The sequence below is a fragment of the Fibroporia radiculosa genome (genome assembly GCF_000313525.1).
Source record: "Fibroporia radiculosa TFFH 294 genomic supercontigs, scaffold566, whole genome shotgun sequence".
NCBI lineage: Eukaryota > Fungi > Basidiomycota > Agaricomycetes > Polyporales > Fibroporiaceae > Fibroporia > Fibroporia radiculosa.
Genome location: NW_012133221.1, coordinates 1 through 22,075, shown reverse-complemented (window position 1 = coordinate 22,075; position 22,075 = coordinate 1). Strand labels below are relative to the sequence as shown.

At 52.8% G+C, this 22,075-nt stretch overlaps 9 protein-coding genes across 9 annotated transcripts; 4 read left to right on the top strand and 5 right to left on the bottom strand.

Annotated features, from left to right (window-relative positions):
* Positions 1–43: 43 nt before the first annotated feature.
* Positions 44–1,217, bottom strand: FIBRA_01276 (uncharacterized protein; the record flags this gene model as incomplete). Its single annotated transcript, XM_012323154.1, has 3 exons — positions 44–886; positions 938–998; positions 1,057–1,217. The coding sequence occupies 3 exons, from the start codon at positions 1,215–1,217 to the stop codon at positions 44–46; spliced, it is 1,065 nt and encodes a 354-aa protein (XP_012178544.1).
* Positions 1,218–1,385: 168 nt separating this feature from the next.
* FIBRA_01275 (uncharacterized protein) lies at positions 1,386–2,664 on the top strand (the record flags this gene model as incomplete). The annotated part of the gene is made up of 5 exons (XM_012323153.1): positions 1,386–1,582; positions 1,639–1,798; positions 1,844–2,114; positions 2,160–2,291; positions 2,354–2,664. The coding sequence occupies 5 exons, from the start codon at positions 1,386–1,388 to the stop codon at positions 2,662–2,664; spliced, it is 1,071 nt and encodes a 356-aa protein (XP_012178543.1).
* A 229-nt stretch (positions 2,665–2,893) lies between these two features.
* FIBRA_01274 (uncharacterized protein) lies at positions 2,894–3,650 on the bottom strand (the record flags this gene model as incomplete). Its single annotated transcript, XM_012323152.1, has 5 exons — positions 2,894–2,949; positions 3,011–3,046; positions 3,108–3,240; positions 3,297–3,426; positions 3,490–3,650. The coding sequence occupies 5 exons, from the start codon at positions 3,648–3,650 to the stop codon at positions 2,894–2,896; spliced, it is 516 nt and encodes a 171-aa protein (XP_012178542.1).
* A 247-nt stretch (positions 3,651–3,897) lies between these two features.
* Positions 3,898–7,188, top strand: FIBRA_01273 (uncharacterized protein; the record flags this gene model as incomplete). The annotated part of the gene is made up of 11 exons (XM_012323151.1): positions 3,898–4,072; positions 4,132–4,178; positions 4,238–4,287; positions 4,353–4,467; positions 4,525–4,621; positions 4,681–4,757; positions 4,808–5,890; positions 5,947–6,813; positions 6,880–7,019; positions 7,071–7,122; positions 7,165–7,188. The coding sequence occupies 11 exons, from the start codon at positions 3,898–3,900 to the stop codon at positions 7,186–7,188; spliced, it is 2,727 nt and encodes a 908-aa protein (XP_012178541.1).
* A 201-nt stretch (positions 7,189–7,389) lies between these two features.
* FIBRA_01272 (uncharacterized protein) lies at positions 7,390–9,051 on the bottom strand (the record flags this gene model as incomplete). The annotated part of the gene is made up of 4 exons (XM_012323150.1): positions 7,390–8,196; positions 8,251–8,351; positions 8,409–8,741; positions 8,793–9,051. The coding sequence occupies 4 exons, from the start codon at positions 9,049–9,051 to the stop codon at positions 7,390–7,392; spliced, it is 1,500 nt and encodes a 499-aa protein (XP_012178540.1).
* A 2,057-nt stretch (positions 9,052–11,108) lies between these two features.
* Positions 11,109–12,856, top strand: FIBRA_01271 (uncharacterized protein; the record flags this gene model as incomplete). Its single annotated transcript, XM_012323149.1, has 2 exons — positions 11,109–11,728; positions 11,782–12,856. The coding sequence occupies 2 exons, from the start codon at positions 11,109–11,111 to the stop codon at positions 12,854–12,856; spliced, it is 1,695 nt and encodes a 564-aa protein (XP_012178539.1).
* Positions 12,857–14,525: 1,669 nt separating this feature from the next.
* Positions 14,526–15,529, bottom strand: FIBRA_01270 (uncharacterized protein; the record flags this gene model as incomplete). The annotated part of the gene is made up of 4 exons (XM_012323148.1): positions 14,526–14,852; positions 14,903–14,992; positions 15,046–15,287; positions 15,349–15,529. The coding sequence occupies 4 exons, from the start codon at positions 15,527–15,529 to the stop codon at positions 14,526–14,528; spliced, it is 840 nt and encodes a 279-aa protein (XP_012178538.1).
* A 2,255-nt stretch (positions 15,530–17,784) lies between these two features.
* FIBRA_01269 (uncharacterized protein) lies at positions 17,785–19,846 on the bottom strand (the record flags this gene model as incomplete). Its single annotated transcript, XM_012323147.1, has 6 exons — positions 17,785–18,240; positions 18,300–18,313; positions 18,381–18,465; positions 18,705–18,812; positions 18,880–18,960; positions 19,022–19,846. The coding sequence occupies 6 exons, from the start codon at positions 19,844–19,846 to the stop codon at positions 17,785–17,787; spliced, it is 1,569 nt and encodes a 522-aa protein (XP_012178537.1).
* A 1,452-nt stretch (positions 19,847–21,298) lies between these two features.
* On the top strand, positions 21,299–21,903 carry FIBRA_01268 (uncharacterized protein; the record flags this gene model as incomplete). The annotated part of the gene is made up of 2 exons (XM_012323146.1): positions 21,299–21,622; positions 21,724–21,903. The coding sequence occupies 2 exons, from the start codon at positions 21,299–21,301 to the stop codon at positions 21,901–21,903; spliced, it is 504 nt and encodes a 167-aa protein (XP_012178536.1).
* Positions 21,904–22,075: the final 172 nt, after the last annotated feature.

The following is a 22,075-nucleotide window of genomic DNA, read 5'->3' as shown; positions in this document are numbered from 1 at the left end:
AATGCATGTGCCATAGGTACTACAAGACGATCGCAATCACAGGTTAGAATTCCTTCCGACGCTTTTTCTTAGTCTTCTCGGGTATAGATACTATCCTTTCTCTCTCCCGTTTTAGAGATGCTTTAGCAGTGACATCAACCATGGACGTCGATGATCGTACCGATGTATCATCCAAGTTCCGCCTCCCTTCGCCATCCCACGTCCGCGCAGTTGACCTGGAATCCTCACCATCAAAGTTGCATTTGGGTTTGCGTCGCTCCTCTTTTCTTGCTCGCTTTTCCTCTTTCCGTCTTTTCCTCTCTGCCTTCTCAATGCGCTTAGCTTCCCGACCTTGATCGAGCTGGGCAGAATACATTACGACGCCCTCGAAATCAGCTCTGTCACCAACACTAGCACCAGGGGCCTCCACTGTATCCTCCTCCTTCCTACGTTTCTTTGCTTCCTTTCGACCACTATCTTTCGCAGACTTTTCTCTCAATCGCTTCTTGTCTTTTCGGTCGCTAGGTGGATTAGAACGGTCCTCTGGCTCCCGCTTCCTCTTCTTTTCTTTCAGCACCCCCGATGTTGGGCCGTCAGTCTCTGTGAGAATTTCGAAACGTCCTCTAGCATGCGACGGGCTTGGTATGGTCGCCGGTGCGATGTTCTTATCATCGTTGAAGCCAAGCACGGGTCCGCGGAAGAAGCTGGAGTAGAGCATCCGCCTGGCAGCTTCTTGCTTCGCTACAGCCATGACGCTGAGCCGCGGTGTGGGGCTACTGGTAACCTGGACATCCGGTGTAGTAGTGCCAGATAGAGCGGGCGTGCCTGTCTTTGGTCTGCGATTTGAGATGATGCCTGTACTCGTGCGTTGCAGATCTACGCTGAGTTCGGGTGTAGCAGCGCCGTCCTAAATGACGTAAGTGAAAACGTATAGTAGCGACAATGTGGATATACGTACCGAATCATCTTCATCTTGGTTCAACTTCACTTGTATATTGATGGCTGCTGCTTGAAATACACTGCAGTAATCGAGCAAGGTGGTCAGAATCAAAAGTGAAGTAATACACAGGGACTCACTGGTCCCAGAAGGGAAATGCATCGTCACGGTCTTTGCCCACTCCAGAAAGGGTTTTCTTTTGAGCGATGGTCACCGGGCGAGCAATAGCACCTGTACGAAGCCCAGTGCCTTTCCCGCCCCAACCTTGCCTAACGAGGTATGCATGGCCATCCAGGGGCATAGTTACGTCTAGCCCGGGTGAGAGTGTGCGTGTAGAAGACGCACCCGAGCACATAAGGCTAAGTTGAGCAAGATTCACATCCTCTGCACGTGACCTTTGCATTAATTCCTCCGATCACAGACCGATCCAATCTGTGGCATCGATCTCCTTCTCCGAGTCGCTCTCATCATGCCGTCTGCAGTCAACAAGCCCGCCCTGTTCCCTTCGTTATCTCCAGAATATGTACTCGCGTTCCAATTTTCTTCTTGGTATCCCAAGTTCTCTGGCATCAGCATTAAATCTACCGTGATACGCCCTCTCAGTCAAGAATTTCAGGAATATCTTGACTCTGATGGCGTATTTCTTCCTGATGGTGCCGAAGACGTGTCAGTCATTCCAAGAAATCTATGCAACACACAAATAGTGAAAATATGCCATGCAGACCCGTCGTGAGCGAATTGTCGGACAACGAAGACAGTGACGAGGAGGAAAGCGAGCCGGATCGTCGACATTTTGCGTTTCCTGAGTTAGATGCCAAAATTAGGGAGGCAGTAGTGCAGTATGGTGCTGTGTTCCCAAAGCTCAATTTCTCGTCACCCCGGGTATGTTTTGTGTTATTCTATTGATTCACATTAACCAGAATACAGGATGCAGCATGGATGCTTCCTGCTTCCTCTCCTTTGAAATGCATGTCGCCCGCAGATGTATACTTATTTCTCAAATCATCAGATTTTATTCAGCACGATATAACATCCAGTCATGTCTTTGAAGGATGCGAGGGGCTCTCGCCTTTAGGAGAAAACACAAGCCCCTTTCCGCAATACGAATTGGAGCTAATCTTGCGCAAATGGTATCCTGTAGACCGCAGTAGAGAGATTAGGTGTTTTGTTCGGCAGGAACGTCTACTAGGCGCGAACGGTTTGATATCCTGTAAATCTAAATTTTAACCAATGACCCATGCAGGAGTTTCTCAACGAGATCCCAATTATTACGACTTCTGGATTGAGCCAGGAACTCAGGCGAAGGTGCTAGAGGCGGTTCAAACATTCTGGAAGGCAAAAATAAAAGGCAGGTGGGAGGATTCTAACGGTGATTGTAAGAAAACTTGTCTTCCAGCAATCACCAGGTCCGCATTAATTGACATAACTTGTTACCAGATGTATTCGATTTCCTGCTCACGCGTGATTTATCTCGTGGACATATTCTCGACTTCAACCCATACGCGCCACGGACCGACCCATTGCTTTTCACATATGAAGAGCTACACGAACTGTTGCTTCGGGGGGAATCAACAACAACCGAGCCGGAATTACGGGTGGTAGACTCACTTGACCATCCTGTCGCGACACGCAATGCACCCGCACATCAACACAACATGGTTCCATTGGAGGCATTGACAATGAGCAGTGGGAGAGATGTGCAAGAATTTGCGAACTTATTGCAAGAAGAGATACAAAATGCCATGTAATAATGAATGTTTCTTTCGGCAGAATCCAACACGCGTGTATTGCAGTTATGCTCGACAACGTGGTACCAGTAGCTATCGGTCGACTGATCTCCATCAACAGGCTGGGCTGCAACGCATCATGGCATGCGTAGGTTTTTGACTAGCTTTCAAATATCGATAGAGACCCAGATTCAACTCAGAGTATCTGCACACAATCCTTGCATCCGCGTAACAGCCAGTGTATATTCTACTATACAATACGAACCGATGTCGACTCTCGCTTTGACAGTGCATGGACGTCTTGCTCTAAAGTATAAATTTACTGTCAATAATGGTGGCCAATGCAAACGCAATGTAGGACACGTACGAATGCCCCATACATGTGACCGTAAATCGAGGAATTCTATATTCAGGGATTCACGACATCAGTACGCGCTGAGCCACCATATGGTGCGACCACATACCAACATGCAACCCATCATACAGTTTCTTCATTTCAGCTCGCACTCTTGAGACGTCTTCTTTCGAAGCTGATGTCTCGCTCAGCGCTTTGAGGTCTTTCTCAACTGCTTCTATCCGTCTAACGTGTGCAGAGACCTGCGATGCATGCATTCAGATGCCACCTCTGGCCAATAGACTTTGAGACTATCTACCTTAGCAGTGCTCATTTGTAATTCCTCCACACTAGCCTGCAGCGCCGCCGATGCCATCTTGTACTCCTCCAACAAGTGGTATGCAGCTAGTGAGGACGCTAAAGAAAAGCCAAACAAGAATCCCACAACGCTATTGAACAGAATCCATCATATAAACATGAAAGCAACGCGGAAGCACGAGTTGCAGACACACCCGCCGCGGAAGGCACCGACAGGCTTCTTGGGGGGTGGGAGGATCCCGACGTTGGGAGCCGTCGCGTCGCGGATGACATTGGTGGTGGATAGATGTCGACCAACGATGCGCGACGAGACCGGGCGTGAGGAGGAGAAACCGAGCCTCAGCAACGAGAGCATGATGGAACGAATGTAGTGCACCGAGTTTAGCGTCCGTACTACACGCACTTTGCTTGTCCCGGCTGTCCCGGCGACAGCAACAGACGCGTGATCCGCATGTGGCAATTCCTCCATTCACTGGTGACTGAACCACCGTTTTGAACCTCAAGTTCAAGTTCTCACATTCGTCCATCTCTAATCACATCACCTTATTTTGCGTTCAGTATCTCCGCGTTCTCCGAGTTTCACGGGTCTACTCCGACCTAAAATGCCTCCGAAACGTAAGAATGGTTCCGAGGCAGGATATGAGGAGCCCACTGCTCGCGAGAGGAAGAAACAGAAGACAGCTATTGCGCGTACTATAGCAGTACAGCCCGACACATCGGCAGCGAAGAACACAAGCAACGCAGTGGCAGGCTCGTCGAAATCTGTGAGATTTGATAGTAAGCTAATCTCCACCTTAAATACACGTTTGAGATCAGTTGGAACGGGCCATTGGCAGGTATGCAAGGATTGCCGGGGTCATTGGATGTTGAGAGATTTGCAGAAGTATGATTTCCAGGCTGTTTTATGGCTGACTATAGAGTTTGACACACGGGTCTTGTCAGGCTCGTGCATTCGAGATCAACGCTATGCACCAAGCAATGCAAAATGCACGGTAAAGAGGCAGCACGTTTATGGCATGGGTCTCCCTGAGAAATTCATGCTTTTTTGCTTTTGTAGGGCGAGTTCTACTCAGCGAGCCTGGCAACAACTTCCTCGTCATCTACGTCGCAGGGCCGCCAGCCATGACGTCCGCCGTGTGCCGCTCCGACTGCGAGACAAGGCCCGCGCAGAAGTGTGTGCTCAGGAGCATTTTAGCATCCATTCGCTAACCGCTTGACTACTTTTCCAGATGGACCCGATGCGCCGTAAGGCGTTAGGACGCTCAATGCCCAAGCAGGGAAGTGCGAAACGCGTTAAAAGGACTCTGCAATTGCTTCGACGACAACGTAAGTTTCCGTTACCGAATGCAGCCACCTTCACTCCATCTACTCTTACCCATCCTCAGGTGATAAGACGTGGCTCGAAACTCACATTTGGCACGCAAAGCGCATGAAGATGGAAAATATGTGGGGTTATCGATTAGTGAGTACCAATATTGTCTAGCTCTAGTTGGTTCTAATGGGGATTTACAGGCTATTGAGCCAACGGAGAAATCTTTCCGGCCGTCTCATAGGGCCTCCGTCCATGGCTCAATTCTGCATGACGCATCGTACTTCGCTCTCGTTGAGCTGAGGGGCCCTGAGGACATTATCCGCGCAATTCTTGATGCTTGTTGTGATTGTCAAGGTCCAAGCGCGGGGGCAAAAAGGTCCTTGTTTATCTCCAATGCCAATGGAAGAGCCTCTGACCAGTTTGCTAGGTTCCTCGCGGGGGCACGGGCCTATGAAACGCACATATACAGTTACGGGTCGTACCCATTTGGTCTCATCTCTCCTGTCAGCATCATCTGGCGCCCGGTATGCCGTCTGAATGAAGCTACGTCACAGCCGGAATTTCTCGAGTCTGCTCCAACTGATGCACCGAGCAAGCGCAAGAGGAAAGGCAAGGGTAAGGGTAAAGAGAAAGAGCGCAATGAGCCATTGTTGGCTCGGACTGTGTGGCTGCGTGTGCATCCATCCGTTATTGTCGAGGTACATCAAACTTTGCGGACGGCCGCTTCCTTTGCTTTGGAATCAGCCAAAGAGGCTGGCAGGGAGGAATTGGAAATCGAGATCACCGACCTGAGGGAACATGTCAACGCGTTTGAAATCACTGGTCCCAAAGCTAATCAAATTCTCAAAGGGGCCTTAAGGCCTGTGAAGGACAGTCAAAGGACGGAATTTAACGCGGTCTGCGCTCTTATTGGCAATGATTCTTCTCCGTATTCTGATCAGATTACAGTTTTGGAACTCATTGAGCCAAATTCAAACAACGGGCTCACTTCCACGGGACATGATAATAGGTTTTACAGTTCACGATCCACGTCTAAGGTGAACTGCGTGATTTTGCACCACAGCATTTCTCTCTTTGTATCTGTCTTTAAGCTCACCGACAACTACAGCTTTCCACCTAAGAATGCTAAGATTGAGTACGGGTCCGATGCCCCTTTATCATCGCCGCCCAATCTTTTCCCCTCTGCTGCACTCGCACAATGCGAAATCTGGGACGAATCTATTCGAGACGGTCTGCGAAAGCCTCGGTATAAGAAGAAAGACATTGATCAGCGAAGATCCAAAGTTTGTTGCTCATTAAGAGGCCGGATTGTCTCTAGCTGACATATTGGTTGATACAGAACTTGGTCCCCGGGACGGAGCTGCACGCGGTCCACAAAGACGATCGGATTCCTGTATTGCTCATTCAGCGTTCGATTGAAGGCTCATCCTCATCTCCAACATTCTCCGGCGAGCGCACAGGCAATTCTCCTTCTCTGCACGGATGGACGTTGATAATTCCCTCTGGTTGGGCTATGCCGTTTTTCTCGTCGCTCATCTACACCGGTACCCGCGTCGGCGGCCAACGCGAGCGTCAGACGCAGGTTTTCGAGGGTGGCGGTGCATACTTTCCTCGCGACTACCCGAGCACGGAGACGTATGCCGAATATGCTGACGGGAGAGAGGTGGTGGAACACAGTAGGTGGGAACGGAAACCTCCAGCGAAGCGGACAAACTTCGAGAAACTGGGGACGAGGAGTCCATGGAAGCCCGATTGGGAAGTTGTGTTAGGCTTGCAGGCACCGTCGAGGCCTCCGCCCAGTGATGAATTGATCAGCGCGCAAAGAGAAGATGTTCCAATGGAGACAGACAATGCCTCAGTTTCAACGACAAAGAAGGACCATATGTGGTTGCTGCGAGGCGCAAACGTTGCGGCCATCCTGCAGAATGTCTCTTCGATGTTCAATCCTGCCGCTGGTCTGTTAGATCATATGAGTCAGCTGCGAATGAAGCGTGGGCAGAACCCCCTGGATAGCCGCATACGCGCGGATGATCTGTGGAAGAGTGCGCTCATTCTGGTCAATGTGCTCCTATGCGGGAGGGGCAACCCAGAAGACTTGGCCGTGATCTACCGTTTGGACGACGTTGAGGCTAAGAAATGGTATGACGCAGAGAGAATCAGAAAAATGGGAGCTGGATTGCAGCAGGAAGAGGAGAATGAGCATGAGGTGCGTAATGTAGTGTCGTCCATATTGATTCACGAGGTATTGATCATCATCGCCTTCTGATCTTAGCTCTCCAAGTTGGCCCCATCGCAAGACGCAATCATAGGCTATGTCACAACCGGTCATTACTCGCTGTCTCGGGGAGAAGGGCACGCCATTGGCGCCATTCCCGTGCGTCGGCTTTTTGAGCTTAGACAGCAAGCCGAGAGGTGAGATGACCTATCACCGCTGCTACAATTGTCACTGACCATGCCGTACAGGCTCCGCGTGGGTCCTTCGTTGCTAGTCAAAGTTAGGGATCGAGGGGACACCGTATGCCGGGCCGCTAGTTTGGCAATCTTACCATGACTGCAGACGTTCCGGAGAAACCCTTCTTAACAGAGCAGCATGTAGGCATGTTGTCATGTTGTTCCAGAGCCGGCGGTAATATCCATTACACATAGCACGCAATGTAATGATACAATATGATGCGCAGGAGTCTACAAGGAGATAGTGAGAGCGGATGCGGTCGACGAACAGGTGCGATGAAAACATATGCGAAGACGAGATACTCAATCCTGAGGATGGGTAGGTGTGAGCCTAGCTGATTTTCCACCGCTCCACTGCTGCTTGTATCAGTCTCGCCATATCCTCCTTCGCCTGCTTCTTCGCGCCGTCGGAAATGCCCTCCAGCGCATCGAGCTCTTCCGGCGACGTGCGTAACGGGTCGAATTCCAAAACATGCCCGTCCTTGGTCGGGACCGACACGAGCGCGGACAGCGACAAGAACGGATTCTCCTGCGCACCCTCCGGGGGAATCGCGTCGTCTGGGGGATTATTCGTCCGCGACGACCCGGCGCCATTGGCGTTTGTGTGCGAGTTGGAGGAGTGCTCCGCACGCGAAGTGTGCGACTGGGCGAATACGCTCGACTGCGAGTTTGTTCGCGAGTGCAGGCCGTTGAGTGCGCGGGGGTTGGACTGCGACGAGAGGGAGGACGAGCGGACGATGATGCTGTTCTTCTTCTGCAGTGTGGGCCGCGGCAGTTCATGCTCGCTGCTGTCGCTATCGGCGCGGCCGAGCGGGTCGCCCTCGGCTACGGTCTGTAAGTAGCCGTTCAGCCCGAGCTGGTAAGGGTTTGCAAGTGGAGAGCCGTTGATGCTGAGCATGCTTTCGTCTCGGCGCGGCCAGCGGGGCTGTGAGGGTGGGAGCATTGGGTTAAAGGTGGACGACGAAGGTGGCCGGACGGGTCGTGAGGGAGGATGTGCATTCGGAGGTTTAGATGATGAAGGCAATTTGGATGGTGAGGCGAGGTATGTGGGGTGGCGAGGGAAGAGGGAAGGTTTGGTGAGCCCAATTTTGTGGGGGCTAGGAGACGTCATAGATGGGACACGCTGTGCCGTACGGATCTAAGAGATGCATGATTAATGCACGTCGACGGAAGAAATATGCGAGGCACATACAGTATTGGGTGTTTTGGGCATTTGGAACCGTGCTCGTTGTGCTGTTCCGGGACCAGTCGATGGCCCAGCTTTCTTCTTTGGAGTAGCAGTCATTGTACGAGCTGTATGGCACACGAGCTGCATGAGAATAAGCAGACCACCAAATACATAGCACATACCACTCTTAACGCCTCTCGAGGACTCTGCATCCTTACTCGAGCCAGCCACCGCATTTCCACTCGCCTTCGCGTCCGCCTTGTCCTCTGTGTCCTGAGACGCGACCCACTTCCTCTTGCGCGTGCTCGGGTCGATCGCAGTGTCCTCCGTGCCGAGCAACTCGCGTCTGAGGCCCTTGACGCACTCCTGTACGTTCCCGTCGTACTTCGCGAATTCGCGCAGCGTGATATCGCGCACGATGCGGGGGATGCGGGAGATCTGGCCCTCTTGGTGCAGCAGGAAGTTCTGGAGCGTGTCCGCGAGCCATTCCTCGAGTTGCCGTGTACGATGCTCGACTGTGCGGGGGTGAGTAGACCGGGCGGGTGAGGTGTGGCAGGGATACGGACCTTCGAGGTCGAGGTTGGCGAGTAGCTGTTGCTTCTCCTCAGCGCTGTATCTCCTTTTCGAGGGTGAGCCGAGCATGGAGGGCTGAGAGGACAGCTGCAGACCGGAGGGCGTGCTGTACGTTAACGTGCAGCTGTCCTCGCCTGTTCGAGTGTTTTGGACGCGCTGCGTGACCCGGAGGGCTGTGACGCGTGACGGCGGCCGTGCCGCGCCCTGACCCATTTGGTAAAATCCCGACGCGCATTCAATTTCACCGAACATGGAAGTCCCTGTTTGCCAACTTACAGAGTTCACAGACAAGGTGTAAAAATACGGTAAATAAAACTGGGGTCCAAGCTGAAAGACATTTCCTCTCAAGAATAAAAAGCAACAGGTTGGCATACGACTTTCAGAACATTCAACAAGCACGAGACGTAGAATTTACAAGATTATTTTCGCATATGCTACAAAATTGATATGTACCGCATTCGACATACCTAGAATTTGCGTTGTCCACCCTTTGAAACCAGCGAATGCCCCGACGAATACCGCGGGCATTTGGAGATGGTTTGTCATGGCATCGCCACGCTATGACACGCCATATCGTTGGGTCAACGGAAGCTCACCCATAACACGACAATGACGATCAGGCAGATCTACCACGATGGCGGTTCAAACCCTTCATTTGTTCCTGCGCTAGGCAAGCCTCGGTCCGAGGGCTGTGTCCGAGCAGCCCGTTCCGTCCTGAGATCCCAAAGAAGTCCTTCTGGCTCTACTTGCAATATCTGCTGTCCTTACTCTGCTGAACACGGACATATGCGTCAGTCTCCGACATTCTGTTGTGGTTCTTTTGCTTGATAGAGCATCTTCCACCTTCAACGTAGTATAATCCGGGACAAAAGGATGTCAGCTCTTGTTCCCCGAGACTTTTACAAATCCGCTTGCAAACGACGTGCGAAAGCTCCTTGTCCGCATTCCCAGGGAATATCGGGTGTTGCGCCGCCGCCTTGCCGATAGCTCACTGGTCTGATTATCGTCGCTCAACCTCGAAGGAGCCTTCGTACGCACAGGATTTATACGATTGCGCACCTTTCGTTCCCACCCCACGTGAGGGGCCATCTGTATCTTACCAAGGTGCTGACGAAGGTGGTCGCGATTCCCGCTGGCGAATATGGATCCCTGATGGACTGAAGTCTGGAAGCTAGCTATAGCGAGCCCACATGCGTTTATCTAGCAGCGGGTGGTAAGGTCCGGAGATTACGCTGATTTCAAAGTCTATTCCACGTTGGAGCCATAAGCCGCTGAGCTGTGGAGCTAAGCCTGTTGGAGTAAACCCAATCCCATAAACGCCCCGAGGTCGTTCTATGGAGCCTTTCGACTATAGAAATCTGAATGGACTCGCTGTGGTGTAGAACATGACGACGGGTGTCCGTGGTTGGAGGCTCACTCTAATGATAGTATCCGGGCGGCGATCGCCTTCAATAAGTTCGTGCGAAGAATTTCCTCGAATTACGTCCCTATAACGTGTCGATAGACGGAAAATACGGCTTGAGTGCCAGTGTGATGGCAAACGGCTTCCTGGACGTGCGTGATGATGATAGACGCGGCGTTGCACTCATCCCCGACGGCAGCTCGCCAGTCGGAACTTTCAGCCTCCGTTCAGGATAGGTAGGCCGATGTAGTGGTGATTTGGTGGTGATTGTCGGATCGTATGGCAGTGTCGAGGCCGGATGCAGAACATGGCAGGGAGCGTCTGGCAGGGTCGTGCATGTCGATGGCGCGCCCTGATCGTCGTGGCAAAATGGAAATGCAAGGGATGAATATTTGAATTTGTGGTTGATGCTATCCGATGCTTGAGCCGAAGAAAAGCAGATCCCTGCTAGCGAAAAAGACGGCATGGCGACGTAGTAGGTTCCAGATAAGGCATGGACGACAAAAGATGGCTGCTCGTGAATGATGGCGAGCACACAATTTCGCGTAAAGTGGCGGCAAAGTGACCTTGAGCTTGGCTGAAAAGGAGGGGTCCGACAGTCAGCGCCGCCATCAGTATGTAAGCTGCGCGGTCGCTCACTTGGGATACTCCACATGAAGCATAGCTCGGGTAGGGCGACGTGGCCAGCCTCTGGGACTGTGTGGGACGGGGGGATGTCGGAAGCTGGGCTGGGGCTGAGTGCAGCGACCCGGCATGCTGTAGATGGACTGGGGAGGAGAGAGGAGGAGGCCACTCGGGAGCGAAGGCGGGGGCAAACAGAGCCAAACAGGGGGCGGGGAGAGGAGAGAGAGGAGAGGGAACGTACCACGGGCAGCTTCTGCGCCAGTCCAGCTATTTCAGCCCTGCCATGGGCAATACCACCTCCAACCCCGCCTCCCACTCTGCACACTCCCACTCCCCTGCCCGCCGCGGAAGCCCCGCTCGCCCGCCCTCCGCCGCCTCCCAGCGCGTCCACCGCTCCCTACGCACAAAGAAGAAGTCCCTCGAGCTGCCCGACCTGGCGTCCCTCGCCCTCACCCCCGCAGGCTCCCCCTCCCCGGCCTCCGTCTCCCCCCACGGTGCCTACCGCAGGCCTCGTGCGTCCTCCCCCATCCCCATCCCCACATCCGCCCAGCCTCCCCAGCCCACGTTCAGGCCACAAAACAACCTCCCCTCCGCTGCACACATCGCCCTCAGCAACTACAATGACCACACCAGAAACAACAAGTCTTACTTGACCAATGCGTCTCGCTCTTTCATGTACCGCGTTCAGGAGCACTCGCCCCCGCGTGAGGACATCCATAAATCCGGGTTTGTTCCTGAGGTCGTCTACAGCACCCTCCCCCTGGCCCTACACAAAGCCGAAGAAGACACTGGCAATCCGGAACCTGTGTCCGTAAAGATCACCTATCGTGGAGCAGGGAAGGCGGTCGTCCTCGCACGTGCGGGCGACGAAAACTGGCAAGGAAGACAGCCCATGGAGTTTGAGTGAGTCTGCATCTCACCTCTCATCCCCGATCATCTCATCAGCTCTCTCCCAGCTCTACCACCGGCCAGTGGTTCACTTTTGTCTCCCTCTTGCCCGGCACCCACCATCTCAAGTTCATCGTTGATGGTCAATGGCGCATCACCGATGATTATCCAACAGCGGTCGACGATCGAGATGGATCGCTTGCCAATTACGTTGCCGTTCAAATCTCCTCCTCCTCCTCGCCACAGATCGTAACAACTCCTGTCTCGGGGTCCATCTCCCCCCTCGCGAGCCCTCCCCACACCCATCCGGCTCACATAAACAGCTTTTGGAGTGAAGCAAGCAGTGCTACCGGTGGTGGGATCAGTGGCCCAGATGGTGAAGGAGGACGGAGCAAAGCAGAGCCGGAGTGGACAACAGAGATTCCTTCTGAGCTTATGTCGGCTGCAGCTGAAGAGGAGGTCTACCTGGCTTCGACCGACTCGCATGACGTCTCTTCAAACTCGTCGGCGTCCGCCTTTGGTGGTATTCCGACACCCAATATTCCCCCAGCTCCTGGCTTGCCTCGACACCTTGACAAACTCATCTTGAATGTCCGACCGTCGGCTGTCAGTGGCTCGCCTGTGCCCGGGGAGAGAGAGCGTTCGCGAAGGTCAGGTAAAGACCGATCCAGGCGCGAGCGAGACAGGGATGGTCGTCCACGTCCATCCCACCTCGGTATGATGTCTTTGAGTGCCGCAGCGGGCATCAATGGCGATGGTGATCATTTACCTTCACCTCTTGGTCTCCCTGTCGTCACCGCGTCCGGGACCGACATCACCGCTTCCCTTGCACCTCCCTCCCCAATGGCCGACAATCTGAAAGCGAACACTGCAGTCACTGCGGTCGGAAAACTCGAGTATGCTGGATCGGCGGACGACGCGAGTGTCTTGCCTGTGCCGTCTCATGTTGTGCTACATCATCTGAGCACGAGTGCGATTAAAAATGGCGTGTTAGCAGTGGCGAACACGACAAGGTACCGGAAGAAGGTGCGTATCAGTTGGATTTCTGCTCCTTTTCAACATTCTCGCCGGGCGACTGTAGCCGGGCTGCTCACGCGTTCGTCCTCACAGTATATCACAACGATCTATTACAAGCCTACATGATCTGGGTCGCCGCTCGCGCAAGAAAGCCCGACTGTTCTGACTCCCCGACCCTAGTGTCTAGCCCCGGTGCCAATCACGATTTCGCAAGATCTTTTGCCGTGGCTCTATCTCATCCCATCCATCACTCACGACTATGTACGCGTTTTTCCCAGATAGATTCCGTTTGTTTCGCATGGCCCTTCCATTGTCACGACACGCCTCTCTATCCCTCCATTGTTGAATCACATCACTCTCTGATCCACGCGGCTTTCCAGCGGTCCGCCGCAAGTAGACGTCGCGGTGTGTCCGTGGTTGCATACCGCAGTGCGGTGTGGCGCCGCGACTGCCCACAAAAAGTGGGGGCGACGGGCTGCAGCACAATCGCTTTTGTAGACGATACAAGCCGGCCGGGTGGAACGAGGGCGCGGTTCTGTGGATGTAAGAGAGGAAAGAAGAAAGTTTTCGTGTAGCGCTATCTATTCGCCCCGCTGTCTTCGTCGACCAGCCGACCTGTCTTAGCTCATCTGTTCGCTGCCACTTCCCTGCTGTCTCGAGTATCCCATCATATCTGGATTTCGCCTCTTTTGGTCCGGCACGCATGCTCTCCGTTTCGCTCCACCGCCACTCCCCCTAGCCTATAGGTATCATGATATGCCCCCAGAGTTCCTTGGTTGTGCTCCCTGTCAGTTTCGCATCGGCGTTTGATGCCTGTGCGCCCCGGTAGCGTCTGCTTTCCCGCGTACTTACAGCGTCTCTAGCTTCATCTACCTGTATTGGTCGACTTGGTCTCCCAGATAGCCTATAGAATTTGCTTGGGTTCAGAAATGTGTGATGGTGCCCGTGTGTCTGCGCGCAGTAATACAATGCTTACTGAGGCACAGCGGGAATCGGAGAATACGCCGCTGTGTTCTGGACGCCGGGCGCGGCGTGAAAGTGTTGGGGAAGTTCAAGTGAAGGCACGCGCAGTGTCGGACGCAGTGCGCCCATCCAATGCGGGCCGGTGCCCCTAGCATCGTACCCGGACACGTCCTTGATGAGAGGACAATAGCGAGGAGAACATCTTGCACACACGGTCATCGCTTAGGCACGCACCGGGTGTTTGTTCCTACCGTCTATATCCAGCCTTTTAGCTTCGAATGGACAATGAATATCGATCGAGAAGAGAATCACAACCTCTGATAAATTCGCGAAGCCAGGCTCGAACGTACAAACCTGCCAAATCCGCCGCACGCAGATCCCATCGTGGCACCACGAGGAGGATGCATCGGCCAACGTGCAACAAGGGAGCATCGTTTGGCGTGCAAAGTGCAGCATTTGAGCATCATAGTGCCAGAGGGATCTGCGGAATAATAGCGGCGGGGTGTGTTTCCGAGGCACAGTTCGCTTGCGCACAGACGTCCGAGGAATTGAGAATAAAAGATAGCCACGCACCCGAGTGCATACGGCTTTTATTGTACGCGATCCAATCCGCCGTATACATACAGCACGCTGGCGGAGGTTCTGCTCAAGTCCGAGGACGCACGCATGCAGACTTCGCAGCCCCTTCGTGCAGGCAGACGAAGCACCCGAGATTGAGCCACATCATATCGATACAACAAAGTTAGAAGCACAGCAGAAAAACACAGCGATCGTACCCATGCATGCTACTGTACACTCTACCGGCTGCAGCACTGCGTTCGCTCCGCCCCACCTAGTCCGCGATCTCGAGGTCACCATACGGCTTGGCGCGGAAGTAGCTCTCGTCGAAGTGATGCACGCGCACGAAGCCATCCTCTCCGCCGGACGCGAAGCAGTCGCCTTTTGGGGAGACCGCAATGCTATGGACGATACGGCGTAAGTGGGTGACAAGCAGAGAACCGAGGGTAGAAAGAGCTGACGTGTTGATAGGCCCAAAGTGACCCTTGACCCGCCCGACCTCCTCCTCGAAGATTTTGTGCCAGAAGCGCGTTTCGAATTTTCCTTGTCGCAGGGATGTTGTTGTCACGCTCATCGCATCCTGACCACCCCCGAGGAGCACCTGCGCAGCGTGGTCAGCGAACGATTAGACGTACGGGTCGTAAGACCTACATAAGGCTTCCCTAATGCGATCGCTGCGCTGTTGAGCGGCGTCTCGGTCGAGTATGTCTTCATCACCATCAGCGTCCTGGTCTCGTGTAACTAGTCAAGGGGTAAGCGTTGCGAGTACATACAAATGGCAGGGGCAGGCTTACCCGCGCCGTCTTGTCCTTGCTGCTCGTGACAAAATACGAACGATCAGGACTCAGCTGCATGTCTGTGACAAGATCCATGTGTGCGCGCTCGTTCGAGTTGACCTCATCGCCGGTTTTCGCGTCAAAAAGAGCGACCTTGCCCGACTCGTGGCCCATCAGGATGAGGTCGGGCGTGTGCGCGAACGCACACAGCGTCGCTTTCGAACCGACTGGATGGAACATCGACGTGGGCTCTTTCGACTCTGCAGTACGAAATGGATCAGATCTCATAGGCCCGCAGCGGATGAGAAATCGCGAACTCACGATTGGTGCCGTCGTCGTCCCTGTTAATGCTGAATATCCGCACCGCGCCTTGGTGCCCCATCCGCTGCTCAGTGATACAGACGACCTGGTCGTCGTCCTCACTGAATGCCACCCGCTTCACTGCTGTAGGGAACTCCCATCGGTAGAGGCATTTCCCCGTTTGCACGGACCATAGACGCATGGTGTTGTCGGCGGAGCCACTGATCAGAAAACGCGATTGTGCTAGACGTTCGGGGCACAAATGACGAAATATAAGACGCGAAGAAAGGGGAGGAACGCATGAGATCAGAGATCAGAAACTTCGCAAACAAATGTGACGCACAGTCTACATCAAGCGTCCACACTGTCCCGTTGTGTCCATCATATGTGCCCACCCGCTCTCCATTATGTGTGAACCAGACGTTGATGACATGGTCTTTTGAGCATGAGAAGAGGAGGTCGCCTTCGCGGTTAAATTTGATCTGGGTTAGCGATCGCTCGTGTCCTAAAGTATTGCAGTCGGCTCAGAAAATGTGTGCAAAAAGTGAATCTGCTACGCCTCACCTTGTAATAGAATAGGTCTCTGCGCATTCAAATCAGCCCGACTCTCTCAGAGTATGCGATGCGCTACGCACCATTTTTCAAACGTAGAAAAGGCGCGAACAGGAGAACAAATTGACTCTGGGTGCAGACGCAACCTGCAATTGCTCAGCGGGCTGCGAGAAAGATAGCCAAGGCTCGGCATCTGCCGTGATCGGTCGCAACTCGATTTCTGCGATTCACGCCGGCTATGACTGTACAACATGTATTACTGTAAATGCCATGGTATTGGCATTCTCCCGCAGGAACGAGTCAGCCATGCGCTATTCATTCTCTTCCTTTGTTTTGTAAGTTGAACCTGACGATACTTCTACGCTAGTCGTATTTCCCCTGGACCTCCGCATCTCAATATGTGTTCGCTCGAGCCCAGCTGGGGGTAGATGTATCCATTGACATTGTAGGCGAGAGAATAATCCAAAAGAAAGACGTCCATATACAAACATTCAAAAGATCTCAACACACCACGGATGGATCGAGAGTGGACCTGGATAACACATCTTTTTGGAGCGGTTTGTAGAGAAGTTGAATGGGTAAGTGACATAAATTGTGTGCTATGAGGATTTAGGTATGGTTACAGGTGTTGGGATATACTGTTGCCATCAGCTTTCCTTACAGTAACCAATAATCATGAAACCTTACTTTGATGGCCAAGCCCTATCATCAGTCTTCGTTGGGCCATATGGGACGATGCTTGAGCCTCATGGACTGTCCGTGTCAGAGAGGTCATACTACCCCTTCGAATTTGCGCGGGGACATCGAACAAGTAAGCAATCATTCCCCGCTATACTTTCCGTGATCGCGTGGGATCGTCTTCTCCAGGATTCATGCGGCATGTTGATATTCGATGCTGACACACTGTATTATACCAGTTTCATCTCCGGACGACGGGGAGAAATATAATGGTCGTTTCGGATATTATGTGAGGCGCGTTCCGAGTCTCGAGAAGAATTGGAATGTCAGTGCAGGTTTTCATTGAGATTCAGCCAAGTTAAGCTTGAGTTCAAGATTTTCTCCACTTGTCTGGGAGCTGGGCGGCATCATCTTCAAATAATGTGCGTTTATTTACAGCCCCAGTGGCTATTCAGTTTCCGGGGCTTTGAAAGGCTACAACTCGATGAACGATATCTACCTTTTCCAGGTCCAAATCGCAGAATTGCCCAGACAGATTTCAAACAGGCACATGGTAGAGTGGGTGTACAAGCAGAATGTATATACTATTGCCTCCCTTCCGGTGTGGTATTTCATCAAGCATGGAAGATAAACTTCTTGGAATTTCCTCAGATGCGAAAAATCGTTTCTCACTACCCGTCGTCCCTGCTAGGAACGAGGTGGTCATCAACGGACCGAATCGACTCATCCTCGCGATTAAACAGGCACGCTGTAGTCTTTCCTTAAAATGTCCCTCTAAATCGGCTTATTAGTGCTGTGGTGTTCCCATTTCAACAGTCTTCACGTATAGATTATCCCACAAAAGAGCACCCGCCGGGATCCCGTGATGAATCAGACGAGGCTCAAGAGAATGGTGACGTGAGCACGAACACGCAGAGCAAGGCGCATGTGAAACGCATGACGATGGACGTCCGAAAGTGCATTGGGAAGACGATACGCAACAGACCACGCGCTTTCACGACAATGCTGAAATGAAAGTCTGGAACTACGCACAAGAGACAAATTAGGCATTCGGAGGAATATGTATGTGCCAGAAACGGAATTGGAAGATGAGGAAGATGAGATAGCGACTGAGCCACTACCAGATGCAAGAGGAGCAAGAAGATGAGGAAAAGTGAGGAAGTGACTGAGTCGCATAACCAGGTGCAGAAGGCGCACGAAAGGTGACGTAGTGGATGAGCCGCAGAATCAGATGCAGGAGGGGAAAGAGGATGAAGGTGACGTAGTGGCTGAACCGCGGGACCAGGTGCGGCAAGCGCATAATGTGACGTAGCGGCAGAGCAGACTCGTATGTGGAGGTACAAGAGACTCCTCGAGAAGTGCAAATCTATGTGCAGAAAATGGTACAGAAAATCCGGTAAAGTGAGGCAGGAATAGAGGCACAAGGGCGAAAGCGGGGCTACCCCCGATCTCTAAGCCGAACTTGCGACCAGGTGCGAGATCATTGACATCAGCCCAGATACAAGCACCAGTAATTTCAAGTATCAATTCCTCCTTGTTGAGTATCTGCTTAGCTTCTATCACAGGAAAAACTGCAGGTCGCGGAAGCCAAAGCTTGTAGGAGAAAGCACGCGACTGCTGCCAATGCTTCGAGACATTCGTATGTACACCCAAGTGTGGCTTTCGTGGCCCGGGAGCGTCTAGCTATCTAGATACGGAATCAGCTCCCTCGTATGTTTGCGAGAGGTTGCACACTAACTTACATCATTAATCAGCGCTTCCGGAACACCCAATCACCCCCGAACTGGGTCCAAGACTCCAACTTCTCCCCCCATACTACATACCGATGTCGGGATCATTTTCACCCGCTCCGAGAGAAGCTTGTGTCATGAACATCATGAGACAATCCTGTATCTCGTCCGGAGTATCCTGAAAGATACACTCACAGTAGTTCGTGGGTCATGTCAATAGAGAATGCGCGGACGCTTCGTGTACAATTGGTTTTCATGAAAGTATGCATGCCTCATTCCGGATCGGCTGTCAGGATTCTCTGAATTCTCCGAGAGGAGATGTTCTATGGTCAGTAGGCCTCGTCTATCCAACTTGGGAAGCATGGCGCGAATGTCATTCTCGATGATTGGAGCAGATGCAAAACTGATGAATCGCACCTGCTCCAAATTTAGAAATTTCTCGCGAGCGAGTACAGTATCGAATCCGGGGAGCCAGCTACGCCAGCGGCTGAGCTCGATGTTGTGAATTATGATGACGCGTACGCTCTTGGTTTTGATGGATCCCAGGATTGTAAGCACCCAATATGGAGCCGGAGCGGGTCTGGTGTCATACGTTTCCATTGCGTCGATCACCACTTTCCAGAGGCGAACGCAATGCACCAAGCCACACTCCACTGAAAATCCATGTGGCACGCTTGAGCAAGACAATCACACTGACGTTGGGGGCAACACTCGCCTTGGATCTCTTGGCGCACCGGGGGGGTGGGGAGGCGGATGATGAGACCTTCGAGAGAAGCACCTACACCTTGAAGGATTGTGCCAAATTTGTGAGCTGCAGCTAAGTTGAGATTGTACCCGTGACTTTCCCGGAACATTTCGTTACAGATCCATGAGTTAAGATGCACCAAGTCATCAGAGGAGACTGTCTCGAGAGGCAGAGGGGTGGTATGATTCAGTCTCGGAATGCCCAGCTTAGAGAGGAAGGCTCGATATGCAGAGGGTTTCGTGGTCGCACAGAGATTGGTGGATGGAACCACCACAATGTCCTCGACAATAAGTATCTTGAGAACAGAGAAGGAACGAATGAGACTCGCTATGTCCTCAGCTCTGAGTGAAAAGACCATCCCAAGCGACAGCTCTACCGCCGAGAACAAGCTCGCCAACGACGACACCGTTGTGGGGGTGACGAGGTAGCATACAAGCTTCAGAGATCGCACATCCCGCATTCGTCCAGCGATGTCTTTCACTACCTCGTGCTGCTGTAGTTGCCATAGTACGTCGTCTGCACGCTCGATCTGGATATACAGATGTTTGACGTAACTCCCGACGGTAGGAGCATGCTGAATGAGGTCATGAAATGCGTGAATGTTAGAGTACTCAAGGGCCACCTGTCGAAAACGATTGCGACGGATTTCCTCGGCCCAAGATCGACAGGTCAGGCTACATGCAGACAGCGACGAAGGGCCGTCGTGTACATAGCGGAGCAACTCGACGACTAGTTCTGGGGGCACCTTGGGGCTGTCGGTGACCGCTGATGATGCGGCCACTGATGATTCAGGTCCAGCGGCAATCGCCACCATGGTCGTCCTGAGCCTTGAGAGCAGCCTGAGATTCATGATAAGGCGAGATCAGAGGCCTGAGGAATTATTTGAACATATATAGATTGACAGATATGATTACCTGCATACAATGAACCAATAAATCCAGGGTCGGAATGCCGAACTACTCAGGTCTCCTATACGTGGCGTCTCATGCCATTCGGATCGTTTCACAGATTTCCCGAGCTGGCTCGGTACCTGCCGCGATCGGTCGCGCTCATCCATGAATTCCAGCCGCACGTCCGAGTCTCAGGAGACGCGTCGAGGCTTCAAACTCCTGCATATTGATCTATTGCTGTTTTTTAAGAGGAGATTTTTTCTGCGTCAGAACCACGTTTGTTCGAATCATGGGGCATCCACCACCCTGAAATATTCGCGCGCTAGGAATGCGTCGAATACGTGCGAACATATTCGATGCCTTTCTAGCACGTGAATATTTCATGGTGTCAGCCCAGATCATAGACGAGAGAGGTAAACCTGAGACACGGTTCAATATGCAGACATCCAAGGACGGCAACGCGCCCTTGACGGACGGGGAGAGGTCCTGGGTCAGGCCTAGTTGTGGAGTGACCGCATAGGATGGAAAGGTATGCCACGGTTTTCGTCCGTCGTGAGTTATTTACTGGTGTGATTGCAGACTTTTGCATATGCTTTCACCAATGGTAGATGATTATGCGGCCAAAGTTTGATGGCTTGGTCTTATTCCCGGCCTTCGTCGAACCAAATGGGACAATGATTGTATTTCAAGTTGATCAGTATGTGCTGTCCATTGCTATTGCTAATATCGCTTGGCTTTATCATCATTTGCTGGCTTTGTTTGCAATCTCTTTTCTCGAGGTATATTAATCTTGGCGGTCTTGCAAGGCGGATACAATAGAGCGATTCTCTGGCTCTAGCTCAGGTTCTTCCTCAAGTCCTGCTGTGCCATGTCCAACTTGGATATTACAACATATACTTCAGGTTAAGTGCAAGTTGGCGACTACCTCCCTACACGCTCTCAGAGCGCTATGGAATAGCGTCGCAGCCAATCTACATCACTGCCGGTGCGATAAACCTAGAATTGCTACACCCTGTGAGTCCGATGGAGACTGAGCGCAAGCGAAGGAAGTTGGTATAGAATCGGACATACAACCGGCAGGGGCGACGAAGACCACGATGTGTGAACCAGTACCTTCCTCTGCTTTGAGAGTCGCAATAAATTCATGTGGGTGGAGTGACTCTTACCACGAGGGATTTTCCAACGCGATATTGCGCTGGCGAGACGTCTTGATCGGGCGATCGAGGGATCGGCACGTTCCGGTGGGAGAGGCAGGACGGGCGCCTGCTGCTGGCCTGTGCCAGGCCAATTGTGGATTATTCCTCCACACCGCATTCCCCAACCCGCCGGCGTCTCCCCGTCTGCACTCCAACACCTGCGTCGGCGTCTGAAAGGCGATGCTCACGGACGATCCTAGCCCCGTCGTTCCCCCGTCAGCGCCTCACGCCCCATGCACCGAGAATCCACTGTCGCACTCTCCGAATGAGCCTCCGCGCAAGCGTCAACGCACTCAAGGCCCCGACCCGGCCAGCGGACTCTCTCCCCCTCTCTACCAAGACGCCTCCACCAGCACTTCCAGCGACAGCTTAGACGACCTCCAAGATTGCGAACACGCTGCGACAGACGCGATGATGATTGTCAGCGACCCTGTGGTCCGAGATGAGGCATACTACATAGATGGCGCGGATTGTGTTATCAGAGTCGAAAACACACTGTTCAGGGTATGTCCTTGAACCACCTTTCATGGTGATCTACTCATCCACCGCTCCCATCCACCGCTCCCATCCTTATCGGGTTTACTCAACGCTGCGATGTGAAACAGGTACACCGATTCCTGCTCGCGCGCGATTCGTCCGCCTTCCAGGACATGTTCTCCCTCCCCCTCGGCGAAGGGAGCCAAAGCGCCCTCCAGGAAGGGTTTAGCGACAGCAACCCAATCCGTCTCTTCGGCGACACCGCCCAGGAATTTCGCACACTCCTCTCGCTTCTCTATGCACTGTGAGTGGCTCTGCCCGCTCCACTCTTCTCACTTCCGCGCCCACTTACACCACCCGCGCCACCCACAGACCCTCCGAAATCGCCGTGTACCGCAGCGCGGCGACGGACCTCCGGCGCCTGCTCACCATCGCCTCGCTCACGAACAAGTACCACTTCCTCACCACCGCCGCGTGGGC